Source organism: Myotis brandtii, unplaced genomic scaffold (genome assembly GCF_000412655.1).
Source record: "Myotis brandtii unplaced genomic scaffold, ASM41265v1 scaffold260, whole genome shotgun sequence".
NCBI classification, from domain to species: Eukaryota; Metazoa; Chordata; class Mammalia; order Chiroptera; family Vespertilionidae; genus Myotis; species Myotis brandtii.
The window spans coordinates 2,698,989-2,719,586 of NW_005359881.1; the positions used below are offsets into that span (position 1 = coordinate 2,698,989).

At 48.6% G+C, this 20,598-nt stretch overlaps 1 protein-coding gene across 1 annotated transcript in view; it reads right to left on the minus strand.

The window, feature by feature from the left end:
• FKBP9 (FK506 binding protein 9, 63 kDa) overlaps positions 1-20,598 on the minus strand; it is a 29,190-nt gene that overhangs the window by 3,855 nt on the left and 4,737 nt on the right. The window contains exons 2-8 of the mRNA XM_014541096.1: positions 17,011-17,156; positions 16,428-16,617; positions 15,676-15,821; positions 13,450-13,639; positions 9,973-10,118; positions 6,264-6,450; positions 950-1,095 (exon numbers count right to left, since the gene is read on the minus strand). Of these exons, the coding sequence (XP_014396582.1) occupies positions 950-1,095; positions 6,264-6,450; positions 9,973-10,118; positions 13,450-13,639; positions 15,676-15,821; positions 16,428-16,617; positions 17,011-17,098 (1,093 nt within the window). The 5' untranslated portion in view covers positions 17,099-17,156. The remainder of the gene's footprint in view (positions 1-949; positions 1,096-6,263; positions 6,451-9,972; positions 10,119-13,449; positions 13,640-15,675; positions 15,822-16,427; positions 16,618-17,010; positions 17,157-20,598) is intronic.

The following is a 20,598-nucleotide window of genomic DNA, read 5'->3' on the forward strand; positions in this document are numbered from 1 at the left end:
TTTTTTAAAAATATATTTTTATTAATTTCAGAGAGAAAGTGAGAGGGAGAGAGAGATAGAAACATCAATGACGAGAGAGATTCATTGATTGGGTGCCTCCTACACACCCCACACTGGGGATGGAGCCTGCAACCCAGGCATATGCTCTTTCCGGGAATTGAACTGTGACGGTTCATAGGTCAACACTCAACCACGGAGCCACGCTGGCCGGGCCAACATTTTTTTTTTTAATAAAGGAACAGAATAAAACAATTAGGGTACCTTGCACGTAGGAAGGGTAAGTATCATTCCATGAAGCTTGAGTTTCCATGTTACAGATAAACCTAAATGTACATGTCTATATGTATAAATATAGATTGTATATTTACATGTAACACAGGTTAGGAGATAAAACACACTTCTTACTGTGTGTCTTGGTGATTCAAAGGCTCTAGCAGAGGCCACAGTGGGAGAGCTGAGTAGATCTCCCACTTATTCAGAGCTGTGAGGATAATAAGGCATGCCTTCAGATCGTGGTCCAAGATGATGGCAAACACGAACTCAAGAACTGCATCTACAGCATGGCCCCGGCTTTCTCAAGAGGACGTGGGGCATTAGCCTGGTGTCAACTCTGAATCCATGGGGGTCTTCACACAAAAATGCCAAATGCTTTTTTAAAAAATCCAACAGATTCTTTGGGTTCAAAATGGAAGAAGCAGGGCTGGGGGACAGAGTGTAAAAGGTGAAGGGAGCCCCGGCCAGGGGGGCTCAGTTGGTTGAGTGTCATCCCAAGCACCGAAAGGTCCCCAGTTCCATTCCCTGTCAGGGCGCATATGCAGGTTGTGGGTTCAATCCTTAGTTGGGGTGGGTACTGGAGGCAATCGATAGATGTTTCTCTCTCTGAAATCAATAACATTATATTAAAAAAAATTTTTTAATCTGAAATAAACAACAAAAACCTGCCACTTACCCACGCCAGCCTCCCCGTAGCCCAGGTGTGGCGGGATGATCACTGTCCGCTTCTCCCCGACGCACATCTCCCGGAGCCCCATGTCCATTCCCAGCACCACTTGTCCAGACCCCAGGACAATATTATACGTTTTGCCTAAATTCCACCTGGAAACGAAACAGAAGCGTCCCCGGTTAGGTCGTCAGCCCATTGGCACTTGAGCATCCCCGGCACATCTCATCACTGCCAACGGCACAGATCCCCCGTCTGGTCACGAGGAAACAGACCAACCCACACAGAGGGGCACTTTGCAAAAATAAACAGACACAAATAAAACACATATATCATCTTCAAAAGCATCCAGATGAAAATCAGAGGAGGGCTGAGGAAGTGTTCAGGGTTAGAACATCTTGGAATGGGGCCCTTTGGCTATTAAGGACCTTAGGGGAACATTCAGCGAAACTTCATGGGGCCTGAGAGTGAAAAGGTGGTGGTCTATCAGTGTCACCTTCCTGGCGTGGGTGCATGACGGAGCTACGCAGGAGGAGGAGCCGGTTGTAGGAAAAGCACACGAAAATCCTCAGCGTGATGGGACATCGTGGTGGCAATTCTCCAGTGGTTCTTTCCACGGCTCTTAAAATTTTTTTAAGTTTGGGTCGATGTTCTAGTCAGAAATTTCCAAGGGAATGTTAAAAATAGATAATGTAGTGAAAGCCCTGCCTTGCAGATTCAGCAAGGCCTGAGTGTGAATCCTGGTTTGGCCACTGAACTTGACCCTGGGAAGTGTGATCTCAGTTTCCTCCTCTACGAGGTGGAGGTAGTAATAGCTGTCGCACAGGGATGTCCTCAATCGGAGACAGTATCTTATGCTTGGCACAGTGGAGAGGACGCATAAAGAACTCAATAAAGAGCCCTAGTCGGTTTGGCTCAGTGGATGGAGCATCGGCCTGGGGACTGAGGGGTCCCAGGTTCGATTCCGGCCAAGGGCACATGCCCGGGTTGTGGGCTCGATCAACATGCCCAGCAGGGGGTGTGCAGGAGGCAGCCAATCAATGATTCTCTTTTAATTTGGGCCATGGTTTTTGTTATTGTTTTTGAATATATTTTTATTGATTTTTCAGAGAGAGAAAGAGAGAACATGGATGTGAGAGGGAATCATTGATGGCCGCGTCCTGCATGCCACCGACCAGGGGATCGAGGTCGCAACCCGGGCCTGATGGGGAATTGAACCAGCAACTATCCAGTGCATGGACGACGCCCAACCAACTGAGCCACACCGGCCAGGGCTGGGCCGTGGTTCCAATTACCTGTGATACCCATGGTCCCTGGGTAATCAGACAAATGAAAGCCGGCTCTCTCACCTCCATCACGACTGAAAATAAAGGTATTTCCAAACCGATGGCAACCCTATCACCTCCTCAGGGCAAACAGGGTTAATTTGGACTGTGGTTTTTTTTGTTGTTATTGTTTTTAAATATATTTTTATTGATTTTCAGAGAAAGAAAGGGAGAAGAGGAGAGAAAACATGGATGTGAGAGGGAATCATTGATCGCTGCGTCCTGCATGCCCCCTACCAGGGGATCAAGGCCGCACCCCGGGCATGTGCCCTGACTGGGAATTGAACCAGCAACCATCTGGTGCATGGACGACACCCAACCAACTGAGCCACACCGGCCAGGGCTAGGCCATGGTTTCAATTACCTGTGATACCCATGGTCCCTGGGTAATCCAGACAAATGAAAGCCGGCTCTCTCACCTCCATCACTACTGAAAATAAAGGTATTTCCAAACCGATGGCAACCCTATCACCTCCTCAGGGCAAACAGGGGGCATGTGCTTCAATGCCGAGAAGAGCTCCCCTCCCCCCGCCCCGTACCTTAGAGGCCCTTTGGAGCCCCTCACCAGCTGGTGACAACATGGGAGGGTCTGTCCCTTTGGGTCCCATCCCCTTCTCGGGTTCCCAGCCTCCCCTGCAGGCTCTTTCCCGCCTCCAGCTGGTTCCCAGGGCCCGGCTGGTTCTCTGGGGCCAGGAAACCAAAGCAGGGTTTGCATTCGTCCTACCTGGGACGAAGCAGAAGTCAGCCACTGGCACAGGCAGCCCTGGCGGGGCCTGCGGGAGGGGCGCCCGTCCGCCCCACACAATCCCTCCTTTGTCAGCAGCACAGAGGCGCCTTCTTACGGCTCTTCTCCAGGGACCGGCGGGGCCCTCCCAGGGGACCACGGGGCTGCGAGGTCTCAGGGATCATGCAAGAGCTCATTGAGTCATCACACAGCGAGTCCGTCTCCCTCTGTGAGGCCAGTGTGAGCTCGCAGGAAGAACCCTCGCAGCAAGCAACGTGCTTTCATGCTCATGTCTGCAAGCTCCGTCCGTTCTTTCTCCTCGGGCCATCTTTTTATTTGTTTCCTTCTTTCTTTTCCGCCAGTTTTTCTCTAACATTCTCCTCATTCCTTCGGTGCATTCCCAGCTTCTGAACGCTTCCTGCCAAATGCTTCCTGCCTCCTGCCTGCAGCCGCCCTCGCCGCTCCCCACCTACATTCCCCTCCGCCCCCTCGACAGCCTACCCACTGCCTCCTGTTTGCAGCGCTCCCGGGGCGGGACCAGGCCCCACCTTCCAGAAGCCGCCCCCCCAAATCCCACACTCAAGTGGGCAGATGCCACCCCACTTCTCTTCATCCCTTTATTCTGAAACATACACCCCTGAGAGCCCACAAGGATGCCGCCCTTCGGTGTGGGTTTACACGTAACACAAAGGCCCCTGGTGAAGAGCGGAGTCTCTGATCAGAGGACGGAGCCTCACGTGGCCTCCAGATGCTCCAGAACAGCGGTTCTCAACCTGTGGGTCGCAACCCCTTTGGCGGTCGAACGACCCTTTCACAGGGGTCGCCTAAGACCATCCTGCATATCAGATATTTACATGACGATTCACAACAGTAGCAACATTACAGTTATGAAGTAGCAACGAAAATAACTTTATGGTTGGGTCACAACATGAGGAACTGTATTTAAAGGGCCAGAAGGTTGAGAACCACTGCTCTAGAATAAGGTTGTGAACCCACCGAACACACCTCAGACGGCTGGAAGCTGACTCTCCCTCCCCACGGGAGAAGTTCGTCCTGAACCCACTGGCACGGAATCTCTGTGCTCATTTCCTACCCTCGGCTCCCCCTCCCAGGGCCGGAGGAGCACCAGCAGAAATGTGAACATTAGCAAGAGCGGTGACAGCACGCCACTGGCCCTGGAGACGGTTCTAACCTCACGGAGCGTGCTCACAGGCCTAAGCTCACTTCATCCCCAAACCACAAGCCACGCTCCCTCCCCTCCCCTCCACAGGCTTCTAACACCAGTGCAAGGAGGTGTGTTTTCAGTCGGGTCCATGTCAGCCTTCGCCCCAGAAGCTAGTGCCTGTTTCATTGACTCCATAATGCCCCCCCCCTTTTTTCCCCCACATTTTAGCATCTCTGTAACGGGGATACATGCTACAATGGGCAGCATGTCATTCCCTTAGGGAAGCATTTTTACTTTCTTAGAGTTTCCTCAAATGATGCTTCTAATCAACACGTTTTGGATGCGATCATGTAGGCTAACTGCATCAGGACACAGGACCTCACAGCAGCAGAGGAATGGTCTGGACGCTCTTCCATGTCAGCCTTCGCCGCAGAAGCTAGTGCCTGTTTCATTGATTCCATCATGCTCCCCCCTTTTTTTCCACATTTTAGCATCTCTGTAACGGGGACACATGCTACAATGGGCAGCATGTCATTCCCTTAGGGAAGCATTTTTACTTTCTTAGAGTTTCCTCAAATGATGCTTCTAATCAACACATTTTGGATGCGATCATGTAGGCTAACTGCATCAGGACACAGGACCTCACAGCAGCAGAGAGAATGGTCTGGACGGTCTGTCCCTCGGGCTCGCCCTCCTGGCCTGGCTCCCCCGGCCACACTGTCCCCGGAAGCCAGAAGGCAGAGGAACTGGGGGGGAAGAGAAGGCCCTTCCCGCCCACAAGAAGTGCAGCACAAATCAAATATTTACATGAAGCCCTTCCTTCTCCCCAAGACCAAACGGGCAGCTAAGCCAGGCTCAGCGCAAACACGGACGCACTTAGACATGAAGCAAGGCTGGCCCTGGCCAGTGCGGCTCAGCTGGTTGAACGTCGTGCTGTGCACAGAGGTTTCGGGTTCGATTCCCAGTCAGGGCACATGTCCATTTTCGGGCTCGAGCCCCAGTAGAGGGGTGCAGGAGGCAGCAGATCACTGTTGCTCCCTCCCACTCACTCACTCTCTCTCTCTCTCTCTCTCTCTCTCTCTTTCTCCCTTTCTCTCTCTCTTAAATCAATAAAAAACATATTTTTTTAAAAGGCTGAAAATGTCTCTTTCCCAAAGAAGAGAATATTGTATTAACTTAGAGACGCATCTGAAGATTCAGTGCATCAGAAATAAAGCTCCTTGAGCCTCCCTGACACCAGTTTATACTGTTGATTCCCTTGATATGTTTCCAGCGTCATCTCAATCACTTAACCTTCACAGAATGCCCCCTTCCAGCTACACTCTGGGCTACGTAAGGAATAAAAACACGAACAAGCACCTTGGTGTCCCTGGGGTATTCAGACCAGCCACCGAGACAGAAACTAAACTAAAAGGCAGGGAATTCGTAACACCGTTATGAGACTCCAGAGATGGGAGGAGCTGATTCTTCCTAAGAAATGAGGGCAGCCCTGGCTGGTTTGGCTCAGTGGATAGAGCGTCGGCCTGCGGACCAAAGAGTCCCTTGTTCGATTCTGGTCAATGGCACATGTCCAGGTTACGGGCTCAATCCCCAGTAGGGGGCGTGCTGGAGGCAGCCGATCAATGATTCTCTCTCATCATTGATGTTTCTCTCTCTCTCTTCCTCTCTGAGATCAATAAAAATATATTAAAAAAGAAATGAGGGCAGTTGGAGAAAAGGGCAGAAGCTGACCAGAGGAAAGGACATGCAGTGCACCTCCAGCCCCACTGCCCCGGGCGCCCGGGAGGCGGAAGCCGGGCCCCAGCAGAAGACAAAACAGATGAGGCAGACGGAGTGGACGGCCTGGCATGTCAGGCTCCGGAGCCTGGCTTCCATCTGTGGGCTAATGTTTAAAGGCAGCAGTTAAAAACGAGATCTGTTTTTCAGAAAGATGATGTCACAGGAGCAGGGGGAGGCCATGAGGACACATCAGAGCAGTAATGTGGGCTTGAGCTACGTGGGGGGCGGGGAGGGGTCTATGGAGATGACAGTCCTCGGCCAGGATCTGATGAGAAGAAAAGGAGACTCCTCCAGCCCCCCGCACCCCCCTCTGATCCCCAGGGCCCTCACGTGGAGTCCAGCAGGGTCCCATCCAGGAGCGAGGCGTTGTAGTGGTACTTGAGGTAATCCCCCTTCTTACTCAGCACCGAGCAGTCGGGGGGCTTGTAGTGGGACGTGACGCTGATGGAGTCGGAAGGGTTGTGGAAGTCGATCACGTGGATGTCAAACACCAGCACGGCCGAGCCGGGGATGTTCCCTAAAGGACAGACCCGGGAAATGAATGAGGAAAATGAGGGGCACGGGGCTCGGGTATGAAACCCTAGAGCAGTGATGGCGAACCTTTTGAGCTCGGCGTGTCAGCATTTTGAAAAACCCTAACTTAACTCTGGTGCCGTGTCACCTATAGAAATTTTTTGATCTTTGCAACCATAGTGAAACAAAGACTTATATTTTTGATATTTATTTTACATATTTAAATGCCATTTAACAAAGAAAAATCAACCAAAAAAATGAGTTCGCGTGTCACCTCTGACACAGGGGCACGGGGCTCAGGTATGAGACCCTAGAGAACCCTGGAAGAAGGAAGCTGGAAGGGCCCTTAGAAGTAACCCGACCCTCACTTTACAGAAGGACCCTGGAAGAAGGAAGCTGGAATGGCCCTTAGAAGTAACCCGACCCTCACTTTACAGAAGGGGAAACTGAGGCACGGATTAGCCCCCCCCACCCCACCCAGGTCGGAGCCAGTTGGGAGCACAGTTGGGACTATCAGTTCCAGGTGATGAGCTCCTGCCCTAGGGCATCGCTCCACTGGAAAGATTCCTGGCTGAGCTCAGCACAGACCAGGCCACAGCTCAGCCACAGGAAGGCTCGGCCCGCTCCGCCCAGAGGCAAGAAGTGAGATGAGAAAATCAGCTGCAGCGTGACCGCTGCGCAGGAGAAAGAGGACCAAGGGCAAGTTCCCGGGGAAGCCCGGCCCACACTGCCCGCACCGTGCGCTCCTGCTGCAGCGCGGCCCACGCCCCCAGAGAGCCTCTCTGCGCACCCTGTTTGCTTCTTCTGCACAAAACCATTCCTAAGATTTTATCTTCCGTTATCTCCACTGTGAAAACATGGCCTCTGAATAACGTTTTCGTTCACAAAAGTATTTTTCACGAATATCATCGTGTTCAATCTGTGCAGCAACCTGGTGGGAAAAACGGCTGCGAGAAAATGCGATGCCAGGGCTGAGCCTGCGAACCCCACGGGGAGCCCGGCGTGTCGCTCCACAAGCATTTACTGCGGTGACTGTGCGCCTGCCCTGTGGTAGGTGGTGAGGAAACCACACACTTTCTCTGTGTCCTGACACCCTCAGGGGTCAGTCCGTCAGGGATGAGCATTAGGTGCCAATCAAAAGAGGACAGAGGTGGACCCCTGACTCCCTCAAGACTCCCCCTCCCCCGCACAAAAGCACCTGGGGTGTCACGGGTCAGGGCGCCGCGCCCCCACAGCAGCTTGGGATGCAGCAGCCTCAGGCCCAGAAAATTTATGAGCCTTCGATGCATCCCAGCACCTTATCTAATTCTCTGACAGAAAGCCAAAAGGAGAAAAATCATTTAAGCAAATGTCTTCCCATCAATACATTCTTTTTAGAGAAAGGAAGGATTAGTCCTCAGGCCATAATTACAGGGATGTAAACACTCAGAACTCGTTTTCTATTTCTGCACGCCTTTGGCTAGAGGTAGAAGTTTACATGACACAAAACAACAGGCATAGAGACAGAGGCAAACAAGCAAGGCCTGTTCCATGTGGCTCAAGCCGTGACCTGTGGTGGCTGCATAAGTGGAAAATTTACGTCGGGAAGGAACAACCAACCTGAGGTTTCTTAGATATTCTGGACATGCCCTCCTGGGAAAATTCCAAAGACCCGCAGGCACAGTAGTAGTCAGGAAAGGGTAATATCATAAATATATACAGCCTGCCAAGCCAGCCATAACCCCATCAGCAAAAATAAAATAAAATCAGAATAAATGCCACATCAACTATTCCTAAGCAAGCTAGCAAAAAATGGTATATGAGGGGGGAAAAACATAATTAAGAAAGGAAATATGGCTTGGAATACTATGCAGCCATTAAAAATACCTGTTGATATAGAGAATCTTCACAACAAATTAGACAGAAAGAGAAATGACAAAGTTATATGTACAGATGATCCCATTTTGGTCAGTATTTTTTTTTAAATATATTTTTATTGATTTTTTACAGAGAGGAAGGGAGAGAGATAGAGAGTCAGAAACATCGATGAGAGAGAAACATCGATCAGCTGCCTCCTGCACACCTCCCACTGGGGATGTGCCCGCAACCAAGGTACATGCCCTTGACTGGAATCGAACCTGGGACCTTTCAGTCCGCAGGCCAACGCTCTATCCACTGAGCCAAACCGGTCTTGGCCTTGGTCAGTATTTGTGTTGGTGATGTGTGTTTCCTTTTATCTACATAGATTCACATAGACTAAAAAATACAGAAGAGTAACCGGGGGTGGTGGACACACAATACAATATACAGATGATGTATTATAGAACTGTACACCTGAAACCTATACAATTTTATTAACCAACGTCATCCCAATAAATTCTATTTTTAAAAAGCATAGAGGAGTATTCACTTCCTGGTCGTATTAGTTTCCTATTGCTGCTATAACAAATTACTACAAACTTGGTGACTTAATGTCCTTGCCTTTCCCAGCCTCTCAAGGTCACTGCCATTCCCTGCCTTGTGGCCCTTTCTTCCATCTTCTAAGTCAGCAGCTTAGCGTTTTCTCCTCTTTCTGACCTTTTGCTTTCCTCTTACAAAGACTCTTTTTTAAAAAATATATTTTTTTATTGACTTCAGAAAGAAAGGGAGAGGGAAAGAGAGAAACATCAATGATGAGAAAAAAATCACTAATTGGCTGCTGCCCGCATGTCCCCCACTGGAGACCAAGCCCGCAACCAGGGGAGTCCAAGTGGGACCTGCTGGTTCACAGGCTGACGCTCAGCTGAGCCACGCCGGCCAGGCACAAAGGCTCTTGTAAGTACATCAAGGCTGCCTGGATGACCCAGGATGATCTCCCATCTCAAGATCTTTCCCTTAGTCGCATCTGCAAAGACCGTTTTGCCATGAAAGTAACCTTCACAGGTCCTGGGGACCGGGCGCGGGCGTCTTTTGGGGCCACTCTTCTGCTTACCACACTACAGCGTTCATTCCTGGGTGGGGGGAATATGGGAGGTTTTTGTTTTCTTGATCTGTATTTTCTTTTTTGAGAGTCAACATGTACTCTTTGTGTCCTTTTTAGGAGGGAGTTTATGATGAGAGGGACAAAACTATTCTAAAACTGGATTAGCGTGATGGTTGCACAACTCACTACATTTACTAAAAGTCACTGAATTGGATCCTTAAAATGGTGAACTTTATGGCATATAAATTATACCTCAAATAAAGCTGTGAAAAAGCAAAACTCGGGCTTTGCCATTTACTCTCAAATGGCTTAACAACAACAAAAAAACATAATTTACAGACAGAGAGAAAATAAATATAGCAAGATGTTACAACTGGGGAAACGAAGGGAGCGCACTATATAGTAGCTTTACGGTTTTTCCAAAGGAAAAGGCCAATCGGTGGGCAGGGAGGACCAGGGGAAACAGCAGGGCAGCTCTGGAAGGGAAAGCTGTTTGGGCCTTCAGGTCTACTTGCACTTCAGTTTCGACACTGCGCTCATGAAGGCCGGGTTGCTTGGAACGGCCTGCAGGCAGCCGGCACTCACCTCTCCCATCCTCCCCGTACCCCAGGTGAGGGGGGACCACGATCCTCCGCTTCTCTCCGATGCAAACACCCAGTAAACCTTCGTCCATCCCAGCAATCACGTAGCCCTGCCCGATGTACGTGTCGAAGGTGCGGTTCCGTGAGTAGCTAGAAAAGAACACACACAGAGTTCCTCACAAGGGACATCTCAGCTGTGACATCCGTCAGCACGGTGAGGCAGCCGGAGACAGAGGCCGCCGGTCCCCGAAGACTGTGACCTTATTGTAAAAATATGTATGGTTTTATTGATTTCAGAGAATGAAAATGGAGAGGGAGACAGAGAGAGAAACATCGATGAGAGAGAAGCATGGATGGCTGCCTGGAGATCGAGCCCCCAACCCAGGCATGTGCCTGACGGGGAATTGAACCAGCAACATCCTGGTGCATGGGAGGGTGAGCTAAACCAGCTGGGCAAATACAGTGAACCTTAGAATCGGAGGACACAGCCAGGAAAAGGCTCCTCTGTCCACACCCAGCGCCCAGGCTGCCCTGTCGACAGGGGCACCTCAGACACAAGCCCTCCAGCCTTCTGGTCACCTTATGAATGGGACACAGTAACGAGGAGCAACCACAGGAATGCAGCTAACGTAACTGAGACGGACGCTTGGCAACCACGTCGGGCTCATGAACAAAGCATCAAGGGAGCCCTTAACGGAAGCTCCGCGAGCGTCCAAGGACAATGTCCAGTTTCTAAGGAGAACCTCTGCACAGGTGGGACGTGAACACCGAGAGCACCTGAACTCGGTAGTCTCCACCGCCTGGTGAATTCTCCCGCCGCGTCCCCGCTCACCGCGCTGCCGTCTGGTGAGGACTTGGGTTTCCCAAGTGCCACTGGCAGGCGCCCAAGCATTCCGCTCAGCGGAGATCCAGGCTCTGGGTGAACTGCCAACTGAGGTCAAGAATCATGAGTTTGGTGAGAACAAGAAGGAATTTCTCGCAGCACGATGATTCCAGAATAAAATCATAAAATTTCATCTGCCACGTCTACTACCCAACTCTGAACCACAGGGATCTGCACCCGTTCTCCACCCCGACCTGGGGCAGATGGGCAGAAAGCCTGTCCTGAAAGAGCCAGCCTGTCCCACCAACCCTCATTGAGCACAGCCCCGGGGTGACTGCCTCAGAGAAGGCGGGGAGAGCTGGGAGGGTCTTCCTTCTCAGCACCCTCAGAGACCACAAAGCCAAGGGGCGTGAAGAAATGGTAATAACAGTCCTGGCCAGTATGGCTCAGTTGGTTAAGCATCAACCCATGCACCACGAGTTCACTGGCTCAATTCCTGGTCAGGGCATATGCCCGGGTTGTGAGCTCGATCCCCCTGGTTGGGGTGCATGCATATGGGAGGCAGCTGATTGATGTCTCTCTCACATCTATGTTTCTCTCTCTCTCTCCCCCTTCTCTTTTTAAATATGTTTATTGATTTCAGAGAGGAAGCGAGAGGGATAGAAACATCAGTGATGAGAATCATTGATTGGCTGCCTCCTGCATGCCCCCTACTGGGGATCGAGCCTGCAACCCAGGCATGTGCCCTTGGCCAGAATCGAACCTGGGACCCTTCAGTCCGTAGGTCAACGCTCTATCCACTGAGCCAAACCGGCTAGGGCTCTCCCCTCCTTTCTTTCTAAAAATCAATAAAAACATATCCTGGGGGTGAGGATTAAAAAAGAAAGAATACTGTTTTGAAGGTGCAGGATATAGCAAGCTCTCATTCCTGCAAAAAATTAAAATAGGGGAATATGTATTTCAATGTATATGTATGGATGACCGATGAAATTCATAATACCGCTTCCCTGTGAAGAGGGGCCCTGGGTGTCAAGGACAGGATAGGAGAACGATTCTTCACTGTATACACTTTTATACTTTGAGGATTTTGAACTATGTCAGTGTATCACTTAGTAAAAAATAATAATGTTGAAAAAATAAAAAGAATACCATCTATCATACAAATTAGAAAGCTAAAATAGTTTAAGGTATGACACTGGCCCAGGAAGAGTTAGACCAATGGAAAAGGATAAAAATTCTAGACAAAGACCCAAAAGTATATTTTAAGAATTTAGTACATAATAAAAGCCAGATATTTGATGAGTGAGGAAAGAAACAGTTATTCAATAAGGAGTGTTGGAAGCACTAGCTAACCATCTGGAAAAAACTAGTTTGATGCTTACTGTCACATTGAATACAACCAATTCCAGATGGATTGAATATTTAAGCATGAATGCATTCATAAGAGTGGAGAGGGACTGTGGAAAGTTATTAATATTTACGCTGGTAGTGAGAATAGAAGGGGCTGATGGGAAATTATTATGTTCTATTATATACCTTTGCATTGTTTCACTTATATAATAAAGTAGGGAATGTTGGAACAACATATCATAATGCGTACGTGGCTTTCATTTTGAACCATGACTGTTACATTTTTCCCCGAAAAGAAAACCAAATGAAAAATTTAGAAGAAGAGACCCCAGGAGCAGGAAGAATGAATTATTCAAATAAAATGATACCATATAACAATTCTTCTGAATGTTTCTGGCTGACTATCAGTGGTTCTCAACCTGTGGGTCGCGAACAATGAAAATACATCCTGCATATCAGATATTTACATGACGATTCCTAACAGTAGCAAAATTACAGTTATGAAGTAGCAACGAAAATAATTTTATGGTTGGGTCACAACATGAGGAACTGTATTAAAGGGTCGCGGCATTAGGAAGGTTGAGAACCACTGGTAGATAAACGCGAAGTCTACTGCCTCGGAGAGACGGGGAGACTGCTGCCACCACTGTTTGCCCGACAGGAGTGGTTTCCAAACAGCACAGGCCATTTGAAGGAGCAAGACACACCTCACACAGGCAGGCCCCAGCCATCCGCACACCTGCAGCTGAGCCTTGTAAACCAAACACAACTCTGAATCACAACAGAGGCTGGGCCATTAGCCTCTTCGACCGCAGGAAGGCAGCCAAACGCACCCAGCCCGTCCCTGCGGTAACAGGAAAGCCTGTAAAGTTTGGCAAGTGCCTTTATCTCCCTTATGTCTTTAACCATCTCTGTGAGAAAGGTGCCAATCACAGGTAAAAACCTAAAGCGTAGGGAGGTCAAATGCTGTCCAAAGCGACACAGCTAGTGCTCAGGGACTGGAACCCAGGTGTCCTACCACCCAGTCTGTTCCCTTCCCAGCCTACTGCCTGGACCTCCCTTCTGGCCACTTCCCATCTTGGGCCCCACAGCTGCGTGTGCACTTGGATAGCTGAGCACAGCAGAGGGGGCTGGTGGGCGTCTAAGGTGAACCTCCCCTCTTTTCCTGCAGATTCAGGTCCCACAGGCCCCCAGGGGACAGTTCTACCAGCCTCTGAAGGACTTCAGTTCAGCACACAGCAGCCTGTGCCGGATCTGGAAACACTAACTCCGAGTCAGCACTGAGGGGCATTCAGACCTGGCCCTCACCTGGAGTCAAAGAGGGTGCCGTCCAGCAGCGTGCCGTTGTAGTGATACCTGAGGAAGTCCCCGCTCTGGCTGCGGCGCTCGCAGTTCTCAGGGACCACCTTATTCTCGACGGAAATGCCATCCTTGGGGTTGTGCAGGTCCAGTAAGGCAACATCGAACACCAGCGATGCCTGCCCAGGAATGTCCTTCCCTGGGGCGGAATGCAGGAAGGTCATGACATCAGGACACAAGGACTCCACTCAACACCCCGTGTGTGTGTGTGTGTGTGTGTGTGTGTGTGTGTGTGTGTGTGTGTAACTCATTCTTTGACAAATGTTCTTCCTCGTCTTGGGCGGTTCCCCCTGGTGTCTCACCGTGGCCGGCAGGTACAATTTGAAGCCTGACTCCCTCAGGAAAAGGAGCAAAGTGATATGAATGACGTAAAAGACGACTACGACCATGTTGTCTACGCTTGTGCTGGCAAATCAAGGCTCCACGTGGGTACCCCCACATGCAAACGCCAAGACATACCTCTGTGGGCGTGTTTGTGTAGAAATGCAAATGACAGACATTTAAAGGCACAAATTCCAAAGCTCGGGTCTGCTCCTACTTAGACTTGTTCTTTGGAATACACAGCCAGTTTTTTTTCAAAGAGACAATATGCAAAATTAAATCCTCTAGGTGCCTCCAAAACCAGATATAAATAAAATTAAAGTTAGCTGAGGTCAGAGAAAAAGTGACACCCGAAACCTGAAATATAAAGAGTCCTCGAGTCGTTTCTATGTCGCCTCTGGCTGGCACTGCCTCTCCTGGATCTCCCGACAGCGAGGAGTCCTGCAGATCAGCAACATGATCACCCACAGGGCGAGTTTACTGAGCACTCGCTCTTCCTGCGAAGATCAGCAGCCACCAATCATGACCTCTAAGTGCAGTACTTTGGGATGAAAGTGAGTTCACTGACGAACCACCGACCTCAACCCTCTGACTTGCCACTGTTCACCACGCAGAGGAGGAGGCCTGGGTAAGTGAGCCACGCGGTCCTCCCCTCAGGGGGATGATGAAATCTGGCTGAAACAGGCTGCTGAGTCAGCCTCCGGAATGCAAGGTGTGGCCCATCCCGAGGGTGAGGGTGTGTGTGTGTGTGTGTGTGTGTGTGTGTGTGTGTGTGAGGGTATGCAGTAGGATATGCGTCTTTTGTACTTTTCTAAATCTTGTAATTTAAGAGAAAAAAAGAAAACCTTAAAAGTCACCCCAGGGTGTACATTTTTCTAGCATTATCACGTACTAATTGACTGTTCGTTGTCATTTTTCTAACAACTTTATTGAGATATAATTCCCATACAATTCACCTATTCAAAGTGATACCTGGACAGCTGAGTACAGTGTAAAGTTTTTAAAGAGTTATTGTTTTAAATAAACCTCTTTTTAATATTTAAATTATTAATTCTTTAAAATAAATAAGTAATGTTCCTCATATTTAGCTAGGCATTTAGTTTTATGATGTATGTCGGGTGCATGTGGATGATGTCAAAAGAATTTGGGAGCCAATGCGAACGAATGTCCTCGGGCAAGGATGAGACCACCGGAGCATCGATAAGATTGGACTGTCTAGTTCGAATCTCATTTCGCTGGTGGGAAAAACATAGGCTGGGCAGTGGTTGGCACCCAAGGTTATAGTTTACGAGGCATTGGCAGACGGCTTCCTTGTGAACGCCAATGACCATGAACACGTGGAGGTTCCCGCCACTTAGTCATCAGAGAGCAGATGAGCTGGACTAGCAGTGACTGCCCCACACGACTGTGCAGAGACGGAAATGCTGCGTCTGCACCGTCCAGGACAGGAGCACTCGGCCACGTACCAGTAAATAGTCACAAGTAGCTAGTGGCTACCATATTGGACAGTGCAAGTCTCTAGTCTAGACCAACAGGTCTGGGGGATTTCGTGTAGCAAGTTGCATTAATCACGGCAATAAAAATAAGGACAGCCCTGGCCAGTGCGCCTCAGTTGGTTGAGTGTTGTCTGTGCACCAAAAGGTTGCCGGTTCAATCCCCAGTCAGGGCACATGCTCAGGTTTCGGGCTCAATCTCTGGTCGGGGACATGCAGGAAGCAGCTGATCGATGTTTCTCTCTCACATCATTGTTTCTCTCTCTCTCTCTCCCTCTTTCTCTAAAAAAAAATCAATAAAAAAAATCTTAAAAACAAAGAAAGGACACATGAGAGTGGCGTGAGAGTGAGAAGGACTTACCGTCTCCATCTTCTCCGTAGGCCAGAAAAGGAGGAATGGTGATGATGCGCTTTTCCCCCACACACATCCCCAGCAGCCCTTTATCCATCCCAGGAATCAGCCAGCCAATTCCCACGTAGGTGTCATATGTTTTCATGCGATTATGACTGAAAACCAACGAGAAAGGGGAGAAGTTCCATACCAGAAGGGCATTTCTAACTCACCCCTCAGTAGGGTTTTTGTTACCCACATCTCAGTTGAGCAATGAACCCATCCCCATGCCTGGAGACGTGCATATATGGATCTTTGCTCCTAATCACAGAGCACACGTCCTAGAATTTATAAAAAGCCTGTAGTTAAGCCACAGCGATTCACAAAATTAGGCTTGTTCTTCTAACCGAACACACCTACAGTGAGGGGAAAGGCTCACTTCCCCAGCAGCTTAGCACCTGCCCACACTTCTCCAAGCTTCCTATACATGCAGCCTTCCCCTCCTCCTTCCGTGGAAACTACAAAAATGAACCAAAAAATGCATGAACTACTTGGTCATAGGGCCCTTCACTTAACGAGACCTGAAAATACTGTTAATTTAGATAAACCCTGTTCTTAGGTTTTTCTAAGATACTTTACAATGTGGACTCTGGCACTATGAAGAAGTTAACGCTGGTGAAAGCTGGGAAGAGTCCGTTTCCTGGTTCCTCCATGGGTATGAAAAGCAGGCGAGATGGAGGGACTCGGGGCATTTCACGGATACAAGCATGGATGGGACTTACCTGGAATCGAACAGTGTCCCGTCCAAGAACGTCCCGTTGTAGTGATACCTAACAAAGTCGGACACCTGGATGGTCCGAGGGCAGCTCGGGGGCTTGAAGTAAGTGTGAACCTGAACCTGATCTTCCGAATTCCAAATATCCATCAGAAGAACGTCAAAATGCAGCACTGAGTCTGGGGGGATCACACCAGCTGGAAATGAAAGAGAATTCACACTGAGGAGCTGCCGTCGAGGGCTCAAGGGGACACCGGCCTCCAATTCCAAACTGAGCCCCATGTCCTCCAAATGAAACAGAAAGAAAACAGAAAAACAGCATGTTCCTCTCAGCCAGGGTAACACTCACTACACCTGTGTTAATAACGCCTTCCTTCACATCTAGAAGAAATGACCCTAAGAGAAATTTTAGCTCTGTGTGTGTGTGTGTGTGTGTGTGTGTGTGTGTGTGTGTGTGTGTGTTCGCTGCTTCTTAATTTCCTCCCCACAATCGAAAGCTTCCAAGGATTCTCCCATCGGCCTGAATGAACAGCCTGCAAATGTTCGGTTGTTTCTGCAGACGTGTTGACAAACACGGAACGAAAACTTACAAACGCCTTCACTCCCGTAAGCAAGCTTTGGGGGGATCTTCACAAACCGCCTCTCGTTCACGCACATCCCGACCAGAGCCTGGTCCATCCCTGCGATCAGCTGTCCTTTCCCCACAAACACGTTGAAAGTGGAGTCTCTGTCGTAGCTGACGACCCAAAAGGTAGGGAGAGAAAAAAAAGCATAAGTAACGTTTCCCTTAGTGAAACCCAGCTGTGAACATGTACCCGCGGATGGAGTGAGGCCACTGCCAAGCAAAAAGCCTGCAGCGGAGTTACTGACATGGGAACTGTTCATACAGGGCTGGAATTTTTTAAATTCCTGTGACTATTGCCAGCAAGTCTAGTTAGATAGCATCAGCATAACCGCCCCCCCCCCATATATACAATATATATGTATATACATATATATATACATAATTTATTTTGAAAAATAACTTCCAATTCTACTAAAATTAGTTTGCTCCATTTCTTTTCCTTTTTCTTTTTTTACTGCAGAAAAAACACTCTTAGGGCAGTGAAACAAGGACAAGCACAGAAGGAGCAACAGGAGAGCCCAGGCTGGGCCGCTCTGGCTCGCTGGGAGGTCAGAGGAAAGGGGCCTTGCGGGAGGTTCGGGGAGTGGGTCCGGGATGAGCTGCCGCTGCCCACTGCTCCCCTGGCTGCAGGTCTCATGGGGTCCCTTAGAGCTTGGGGAATACATGCCTATGGGGGGAAAAGGAGGGAGAGAATGGCATGGACATGCTCCCTGGAGGGAGAGCACCCAGTTTACTCCATTTCTGTGTGATTGGTACCTAGAAACATCATCCTAGCCCAGCCGGCGTGGCTCAGTGGTTGAGCAACAACCTATAAACCAGGAAGGAAGTCACAGTTAAATTCCCGGTCAGGGCACAAGCCCGGGTTGCAGGCTCGATCCCCAGTAGGGGGTGTGTAGGAGGCAGCCAATTGATGAGGTTTCTATCTCTCTGTCCACCTCCCTTCCTCTGTCTCTAAAAGTCAATAAAAACATTAAAAAACAAAAAACAAAAAAATACATACAATAAAGGTTGTATGGCCATTTTAAAATACCAGATTAAAAAAGCAATAAAAATGTTAGAAAAATAACAGACTTCTGTCATGGGGATGTAATGTACAGCATGGGTCTATAGTTAATAATTTCCATATTATATTTCACATTTGTAAGCTGCTAAGAGCGTAGGTCTTAAAATTTCCCATCAAAAGAAAAAATTTTTGTAACTATGTATGGTGACAGATGTTAACTACACTGTGGTGATCATTTTGCAATACATACAAATATGAAATCATTATGTTGTACACTTGAAACTAATATGTAATATGTCAATTATACCTCAATTAAAAAATTGAAAAAAAAAACCACACACACAAAAAGCCCCAAACAGATTTCTATTCACTGGAAAAGAGGATACACTCATTAAGAGAAAACTGCAGGTTACAGAGCCACAGTATAAAACAATCCCATTATGGATTTACATATATAGATGCACATGAAAAAATCCAAAAGGCGACACATGAAAATAATATCAACGATAATCTATGGGTAGGAGATTACAAGTGATCTGTCTTCCCTTTAATGCTCTCTTAATTTTCAAAATGATCATGTAATATTTGTGTAATAAAACACTAAGAGCGGTTGGATTATACCTCATTAGGATACACTGCTCTTCATTTGGTAAATGACTTCCACCTTTTCTTCCTTTTCTCTAAAAAAAGGCTGGGGACAACAGCACATCCTCCTCCCACTGGCAGGGCAGCTTCCTCAGGCCCCACCCCCACTTCCCTTTGTCCTCAGTTTTATGGCCCATTCAATAGCCTTCCTTTCTCCAAGGTCAGTGAATAGAACAAAAAATTCCAAGTGCAGGCCAACAAGCCAGAGGACAAAAGAAGGTGGTCAGCTTTGTGCCCTGGGCGGCTTTACACCTGAACCCTCAACCTCTGGAGGACCAACTGCCGCTCCCTCTCCCTCGAATGCCAGCTCTGAATTCCACATGGCCATGGCCGGGCCGGAACCACCATGCCCCAAACCACCATCTAACTGGTGGGTTTATGTTAATAATGACCAGAACTCGAGGCTTCAAAGACTCCCCACGCCCAGAACATGCACAGACAGCAACAACGCACAGGCTGAAGACTACTTTATAACTATGTTTTCCATCCACAGCACTTGAATATAGTTCCCACATTTTTTTTAAAGAATGTATTTATATATATATATCTATCTTTTTAAAAAAATTGGTTTCAGAGAGGAAGGGAGAGGGAGAGATAGAAACATCAATGATGAGAGAGAGACATTGATCAGCTGCCTCCTGCATGCCCTCTACTGGGAATTAAGCCTGCAACGGTGGTATGTGCCCTGACCAGGAATTGAACCAGTGACCTCCTGGTTCATAGGTTGATGCTCAACCACCAAGCCACACTGGCAGGACTATAGTTCCCAAATTTAATGAGAATGTTTAATAATAACTACTATTTAGAGAGTGTTTCTGATGTGAGGCACAGAGGCAAACTCAGTTTTGCCATATACTCCTCACTGGATCCTCATACAACATGTTAAGGTGGGTGCAGATACCTGGGCTCGTGAAGGTGAAAACATTTCCCAAACTCACATGGTTAGCCAAGTGGGAAAAAAAGCTAGAACCCAGGACTGTTCAACTCTTACCTTTCAGGCACAGGGCCTCCCTACACGATGTATAAAAACTGCTACTGTCTCGCAGTATTAATTTCTTCATTTGATGACCCCATAAACGAAGTGCTAAAAACAGAAAACACCCTTCTAAAAGAAAATTTACATACTCAGGAAACTCACGGTGCGAGGCCGGCCAGTCTTATTTACTGCTGAAAACCCTGACCATCTGGAAAAATAAAGCTGTTCTGAGCACATTTGTGCTGATCAGTACAACTGGCACACATTCCCGTGCAGCGCCCAGCCCAGCGCTGGTCATGAAAACGAAGCTCGGGAATGAGCCGTTACACAACCTGTCCCAGCATCTGGCTGATGGACACCTTTTGCAGACATCCCAGGCCAAGTGCTGGGGAAACAGATGATACACCCAAAGGAGGCAGTTCCAGGGAAGTGTAATAAAAGGGGCTGTGTGCAAAAAAGTGTGTGTGTGTGTGTGTGTGTGTGTGTGTGTGTGTGTGCCGGGCGCAGAGAAATGACAGGGAGATGCAGTACCCAAGGGGACCAGTAGGGAGTACTGTTGTCACAGATGGGCCTGAAGGATTCAGGGACAGAGAGGGTAGCTCAGAGCACCTCACAGAAGCTAAGCTGGGACCTTAGGTCTGGGGACAACGCCCACCATGACTCTACAGACAGGGAGCCTGGGAGATAAATATCTCATCTTTATTCACCTCCCTCCCTCTGTTCTTTTGCTGATGCCGCATTGGCTGAACCCAACCAAAAGCCAAATGACAAGGAGGTCGCTGATATAACCCCCTTGTATCACTGGAACGGGGAAAGTGGGCCTAGCAAGGCAAGTGGAAATCCTCCAGCACCTCCAACACCCCCCTTTCCTCTCCACCAGCTTATTCTTCTCCCCTGCTCATTCTCTGTTGCAGACCCTTCCAGGGCAG